At 39.5% G+C, this 7687-nt stretch overlaps 1 protein-coding gene across 1 annotated transcript; it reads right to left on the bottom strand.

The window, feature by feature from the left end:
• Positions 1 to 3924: 3924 nt before the first annotated feature.
• On the bottom strand, positions 3925 to 4895 carry LOC308430241 (large ribosomal subunit protein uL18). The gene has a single exon (XM_080929389.1). It carries the CDS (start codon positions 4870 to 4872, stop codon positions 3979 to 3981), a length of 894 nt encoding a protein of 297 aa, XP_080785515.1. The 5' UTR covers positions 4873 to 4895; the 3' UTR covers positions 3925 to 3978.
• Positions 4896 to 7687: the final 2792 nt, after the last annotated feature.

Genomic DNA, 7687 nt, shown 5'->3' with positions numbered 1-7687 from the left:
ATCATTGCTAGCATATTTGTTACAGCAACCTACCACTGACTACTTCCACATATACAGAACTGTTGATTGCCATGACTGGCTTCATCTTCATTAATAAGGACAATCCATTGTGCAGTCAAAGTCTGGTAATGTTTAAACATTTTCAACATCCATTTTCTATCATATTTTCCCACTGAGTGGGTTCTGTATGTTTTCCCACTATCATAAAATATTTGAAGAATTCATGATTTAAAGAAAATATGTTCAGTTGCTCACATTTAAGACTGGAATGTACTTGCTAAGATACATAGTACATCTTGTTCTCAAAGTTATTAGGACACTGACATAAATGCTGCTAACATTACAAACCCAGGCTGTCTGACTTTTAATCACAAAGAAATTGAATAACCTTTAATTCTAGCGGTCCTTCTAACTATTCCAAGGTTAATACAACACCAGTATTCTTTCTCTACACATGATCCATGAACATAGCTAGACCTCCACCCAGGTTGTTCTGTTCTGGTGGTGATCTTGTTTATAATTGTTCTACATGACATAAAAACCAAGGTCAGGGATTGTTCCACTTAGAAGGGAATCCAGATTCGCCCTTCTCTGCCTGTTATTTCTATCATAACAGTTTCTCTTTATTAGTGTTATTTCAAAAGTAATTCTCTGCTCCCAGAAAAGGGTCTGCTGTGATACCTATTTTCACTGTAAACCAAATAGAGGTAAGTAAAAAATTGTACATGATGAAAAATATTTCCAGTACTTGTGATGTCCACAGGACTGTTTGATACTGAAGGAAAAATGCTCCATGCTCAGGATTATATGAATTTCCCCTTTTCATTCCTGATCTGGGAAAAATGAATATTGTTATAAAATTTAGGAAGCCTGACTTTATATTCTGTAAAATAAAAGTGTCATTAATTTTTATGAGAGTTGAGTTAGGAAAAAGGGGGAACTAGATGCTTTTTAATTTTAAGTATTCAATATGTGGGTTGATATTTCTTTCAGCCATGTGTGTGATTTTTCTTCTAAGTATTTATAAACTGACAGGTTTGCTTCTCAATATGACTGGCAATATCTATCAGACTCTTAGGTGAAATAGAAACTGCATGAGAAGGAACATCAGCTGTTCTTATTTAGAAAAACACCAGAGACTGTGCAGGTATCCCAGTACAGGTTACATGGATCAATGTCATCCTTTTACCAAGTGAGGGTTTATTTAGGAAGTTTATTCTATTTCAAAACATGCAGGTACAACTTGAAAATATGTAAGGTTTTTTCAAGCCAGCATCAGACCTTCAGCAATGAACATAAGATAGATTTTTGAATAACTAGAGAAGAATTAACACCACAGCCCTAAATATTCTGATTATTCTCCAAGTGTACAACAAGACAGGGCTGTGGACTATTGCAGTGCTGGATCTAGACTGGCCATTTTCTTTTGCAAATAAAGTAATTGTATAACTGCCCCAAGGCAACCTGACAAAGTGGGACTCATACAGTCTTTTGATTAACACTCTTCTCTATCTGTATGTCAAACAGACTTGAATCAGTACAGAGTAATAAAAGATAGATGGGTGTTTCAACTGGTAGGTAGCATTTTATAACTCTGGGATAGGTCTGGATAAGAAACTTTGATAAACCTCTTTAATTTCTCTACTCTGCATTTTTTCCCTTTTCTGTAAAACCTGATTTTTATTAGTTTTCATCCTTTTATATTAGATTTCTGCAAAGGTATCTTAAATACAAAATTTCAGGTTTTGACAAACCTTTGTGGATGATTGGGACGTAATTGCTCAAAGAATAATAAGTATTTGTCTTGTAAGAATGAGGAACGCAGTTTGAATCCAAGCACTTATGATAAGCTTAGGCATGCCATAGGCACGGCAGTGCATGTTTAGGATGACACCAGTGGGAGTGGAGAAACAGACAAGATCCTTGGGATTCATTTGCAAGACAGTTCAAGAAATGAGTCGCAATTCTCAGCCAGAGACACTGTCTAAAGAAAATAACGCTGGATAGTTCATGAGAAAAAGCAGTTGGTCCTCTACAGCCACATACACAGATATGTACAGATGCACTATTCCATATTCTACAAGGAAGTAATTAAACAAAATAATCCTGATAGGCACATTTTCAGTGAGAATAATCATTTTTTATAGCATGGAATGGAAACACAAACTCTTATCAATCCCACGTGTGAATGCAGACCGAGTGAGCTAGGATGGTATTTACATAGTTTGCAAAAGCAGCCAAGAACAGAAGCAAACTACAGTGTTTATTCAGTGTTTGGCCAGAATGTTGAAACACAGCTTTGATTTGAGAATCAGAACTCTTATTTTTAGAATACCTCTTACAAGTGTGTTCTCTTCCTAATAAAGTGTTTTCATTCTAAAGGTAGCACGTTTATAAATATTCTCTATTTTCTCTTTAACATTGCCAGATTGTTTTTATAGCATAAAAATCTCATTTCAGTGAGAAAAAAAACAGTTGCTTTCTTACTACAGAACAGAAATATAACCAGTATTAAAAGTTGGTTCTGACACATTAACTCCAACTATTGCCATCTTCAAATAGGAGATATGAAGTCAAAGTCTGTGGTAGAACATAGAAAATGTTGGGACTAAAAATATGCTTTGACTTAATCGCTAACTTCAAACTAAGGATGCAGATGTCCTAACATATATGCTTTTCTGTTTGTTTTTTTTGCAAGTGGATTTTTAGTTGCCAGCTGAGACTTTTCATCATGGCCTCAGACTTGCACAGGACCATCCAGGCCATAGATTCTGAAAAGTGTCTTGAAAAGATGAAGCTAATTATAAGTTAAAACATGTGATTCTCACAAAAATGAAGACTATTTCAAGAAAACCATAAATATGTTTTCAGGCTATGCATCTCTTCCTGCCCTCATCTCTCTCTTCTACTACATGTTTTATAAATATTTTAAAGTGGTAGATCAAATTAACATATCCCTTCACCGATGTTCAGTGGTTCAGTCATTCCTTAATGTTCCATCATTTTCTGAATATTAAAAACTGCCCATGTCCAACTTTGACTGAAAGGTATTCATTTCCCAAAGGAAAAGGGAGACCCTATGAGATAAATATCTTTTCACACCTTAATTTATTTTTTGAAAATTTATAGGAGAGATGTTATGAAAGAAGGTGGTGGTAATGTTATAGAGACATGAGTGAACTCAGGGAGAAAAATGTTCAAAATATACACACTAATTACCACACTCATGTACCTAAGATCTTAATGGGCAATGTACATCAAGAAAAGAAAATATTTCTAGTTTTCCTGTATATCTCTGTTAGTGAGTGTTGGCATTAGGGTAGCCCCTTCCTCCAGCAATGGCTCCACCCACAGGTGACAGGAACCCAGCACATCAATTGCCATGGAAACAGCAAAAGCATTCCCAGAAGACAAGCAAGTGACATCACTACCCCTACAAAAAACCGAAACCCCTCCTCCTCACTCTCTCTTCTTCTCTTCACTCGACCTTGACCCTTGCCCCATCCCGTTCTATTAAAACCTCTCCATGTGGAACTGTGTTTGTTTGGTGTGGTCTGTCTGGGCAGGGACCGAGAAATCTAATTAACAACATTGGTGGCCCATCCTAGATTTTCTCGAGACCAATCCTTGCCAGCCACTCCAGATGTCACTTGCTTCCAGGTGGGGATGGGATTCCGAACTGATGTCTTCTGGGAATGCTTTGGCTATTTCCATGGCAATTGATGTGCTACGTTCCTGTCATCTGTGGGTAGAGTCATAGCTAGAGGAAGGGGCTATTCTACTGCCAACATTGATAATTCAAGAAGTATTGTTACAAGGTTATTGAGTAGTTTTCATAATTATTTCTCAAGGTATATCCAATACATACAATATATACAATATATACACATAGACATATACATTTTCTTTTCTTTTTTTTTTTTTTTTGCTTGATCAATATGTTTATTGTCTTTATGAAAAAATCTTCATAGAAAACTCTTAGCTTTCAGCAGCCCGTTCCTGAGCTCTAAGGAAGCTTGCCTTCTTCTGAGCAACCCGGTCTTTCTTCTGGGCAAGAGACATTTTGGGACGATTCCACCTCTTCTTCTTTACTTCTCTCTTGGGCTTCTTCTCATAGACTGGATTCTCTCTGATAGCAGCATGAGCTTTCTTATACATCTCCTCCATCATGTCTGGAGTTACGTTGTTCTTGATGTACTGAGAGAACTGTTTCTTATACGCATCTTCATCTTCCTCCATTAGGTAGCGCATGTAGTCTGCCACATTCTGACCCATGATGTGCTTCCGATGTACCTCTGCATGGAACTCCTTACTTTCAGAGTCATAACCAGGGAATCGTTTGGTACTATGAGGAATAGACAAGCCTCCATCCACAGCTCCCTTCAGGGCCCCAAAAACTTTATTGCCAGTTGTAGTTCGGGCAAGACCTGCATCCAAATAGCAAGTGAAGGCTCCAGGCTGGCCGTCAATGCTCTCCACGTTGTATTCATCTCCTGTCACCTCCACCTGGCCTTCATAGAGCTTGTCCATGCCGAACCTGTTCAGAAGCCTGCGGGCCAGCAGCAGGCCAGTGCAATAGGCTGCAGCATAGTTCGTCAGGCCGACTTTCACACCGTACTTGGGAAGTTCATGCGCATATGCTGCGCAGACGATCATATCCCCTTCTATGCGGGCATATGCAATCTGGCAGATAATATCCCTGTTTGTTACACGAACGATCATCCTGTATTTGGGTGTGTTGTACTTATTTTTGTCCTGGATCACCAATCTTTTTCGTGCATAGTAGTCAGTTTTACCCTCTCGCCGCCTTCTAAATCTCACTTGGTATCTTTTAAAGTAGGCCTTATTCTTGACAACTTTCACGAACCCCATCCTGCGGAACAGAGACCCGCAACCGCGGCCACATTTTCTTTTCTAAAGCAACACAATTATAAACAAAATAAGAGTCCCCAACCACCTGACCCTGTCCTACTATATTTTAATAATATAGTATAATATTTTATGGTATCTGTTCTGAGTATCAAATAGCAGTCAATTTGACACTGTCCAGAAATCCCTGTTAAAAGAGACTTGGTTTTGAGATTTTTCCGAGTGCATGTTAATGAGGGATTTTGTTGATTATTACCTGATGCAGAAAAAAAATTCAGGCCACTGTAAGTGACGCCATTCCTAGGCAGCTGGTCCTGGGCTATATTAAAAAGTCAACTAAGTATGAATCTATGAACCTATCAGCTTGTAAGGCCTAAGAAAATTCCAGAAAGCTGAGTCCTTCCAAGTTTCTATGTCAAGCTTCTCCTTGAGTTCCTGCCCCAACATCTTTCAATTATGAATTGTGACTTGGAAATCTAAGCCAGATAAGCACCTCTCCAAACTTTTATCCAGTCAGAATGTTTTATCACAGCCTCCAAATGAAACTCAATGTCCCTTAAGATTAGTCATTGTAATCGGCAGTACGTAAAATTAGTTATGTTATTTGTCATAGATTACTGTTCAAAAATAGTGCAAATGCAGATATATTTCTGATTTGATCAGTGGCCCCTGAGCCCCTTGTTTCTGTGGCAGTATTGGGGATCAAACCAAGGACTCTTGAATGCTGAACAAGCACATTACCACTAAGTTCAATCTCTAGCCCTTGATTTACTCTCCCTTTCCATAAATGGCTTTTGATAGCCTACATTTAAAAAATTCACTTTACCTCCCACTCATTGCACTCCTCCTGGCCTCCCTCAATCCTCCCCTATTCCATCTCCCCTTATCCTCTAAGAGTGTGGGGCCATCTATCCCCTATCTTGGCATATCAAGTCACTGAGTAGATAATTGTACTCTTTCCTACTGAAATCAGGCAAGACAGCCCAGCTGAAGAACATACCACACAGACAGGAAACAGCTTTTGGAATATCTCCTGCTTCAAATTTTGGGACCCACATGAAGACCAAGCTACACACCTACTACATGTGTGCGGAGAGGTCTAGGTCTAACTTGTGTGTACTCTTTGTTTGGTAGTTCATTATTTGAGAGCCCCAATGGTCCAGGTTACTTGACTTTGTTGATCTTCCTGTGGAGTTTCTATTCCATTCAGACACTACAATCCTTCCTGCTATTCTTCCTTAAGAGTCCTGAAGCCCCAGCCACTGTATGGCTGTGGGTGTGTATATCAGTTTGTGTCATCTTCTGTCTGCAGGAGTAAGAGTATCATGAATAGTGTCAAGAATTTGTGCTTGCCCATGGGATGAGTCTCAAGTTGGGCCCATTATTGGTTGGCCATTCTCTTAGTCTCTGCCCCATCCTGTCTTTGAATAATTTGCAGACAGGATCAGTTTTGGATCAAATGTTCTGTGCATGGGTTGATATCTATATCTCTTCACTGGTGTTTCTGTCTTAGTATATAGTATGTGGCCTCTTCTGGTTCCATATCCCTAATGCTGCATGTCACAGCTAAAGCTGGATCTTGCACTGCGATAGTTTTGTGTCTTCCTTGATCCCACCCAACTGCTCTATGTGAAACATTTCTTTTTTTTATTGTTCATACACCTCATTTATTTTTAAAAATTTATAGTTCTCTCATAGATTACATCCCAAGCACTGTTTCATTTTCATGATTCTTTCTCACCAACCCCCATACCCTATCCTCTCCTCTTTTATTCAGTTCAGAAAAGAGCAGGCCTCTCAGGGATATCAACCAAGCATGGACTATCAAGTTGCAATAATACTTGGCACTTGCCCTCATATTAATGCTGGACAAGGCAATCCAGTAAGAGAGAAAGTGGCCCAAAAGCAGGTAAGTGGGTCAGGAATGGCACCATTACCATTGTTAGATGTTCAACAAAAAGACCACTCTTCATAACCATAACACATATGCAAAGGATGTAGGTCAGATTCATGCAGGCCCCCCTGATGGTTGGTTCAGTCCCTTTATGTATCAGTAAAAGTAAATTAATTGATTCTGTGGGTTTTCCTGTGGTCTCTTTGACCCCTCCTCTTCTGTCCTCTCCCTCTTCAACAAGAGTCCCTGAGCTCTGCCTAATATTTGTACATGGGATTGTGCATTTTTTTTCTGTAAGTTGCTAGCTTCCTCCTCTTTGATGATGATTATGATAACTATCTTTATGGGTATAACAGAATATCATTAGGAATCATTTCACTGACTTATTCTTGCTTTAATTTTAGTTTTAGTTTTGTTTCATTTTTGCTGGCCTTCTTTGGTTCTGTCCCAGGTCTCTCAGCAATTTACCCTCTGGGATCTGGCTCTCCTGGCAGTGTCAGAGATGGGCCCCTACTTGTGGCATGAGTCTCATCCTGGACCACTCATGGGTTGGCCACTACCATGATGTCTTCATCACTTTAACCGCAGCACATCTTGTAGGCAGGATAAATTGTAGGTTGAAGTTTTTGAAGCTGGGTTGGTGTCCCAGTCATTCTCATGGAACTCTGGCATGGTTCCAGGAGATGGCCTACTCAAGCTTCTTATACCCCATTGCCAGCAGTCTTAGTGAGGGTCACCTTTGTAGATTCTTGAGTTTTCATTGCACTGGCAGGTTTTAGCTCAAGTCCAAATGTTTCTACTGGCACCCTCTCCCTCATTCTGTCCTTCATCCCTCCTTTTCCCATCCCAACCTACCCCCAGTGTACCCACTATATCTATTGCATTTCTCCTTCCCAGGGTGAAGAATCGTGTGCATCCTTCAAG

Source organism: Micromys minutus (genome assembly GCF_963924665.1).
Source record: "Micromys minutus genome assembly, chromosome: 1".
In the NCBI taxonomy this organism is placed as follows: Eukaryota; Metazoa; Chordata; class Mammalia; order Rodentia; family Muridae; genus Micromys; species Micromys minutus.
The sequence above is the reverse complement of the archived record's forward strand: the minus strand, read 5'-3'. Positions and strand labels throughout refer to the sequence as shown.

Bases quoted from the DNA above. Each gene is read 5' to 3' on its own strand.
- LOC308430241 (XM_080929389.1), bottom strand. From the start codon at position 4,872: ATGGGGTTCGTGAAAGTTGTCAAGAATAAGGCCTACTTTAAAAGATAC.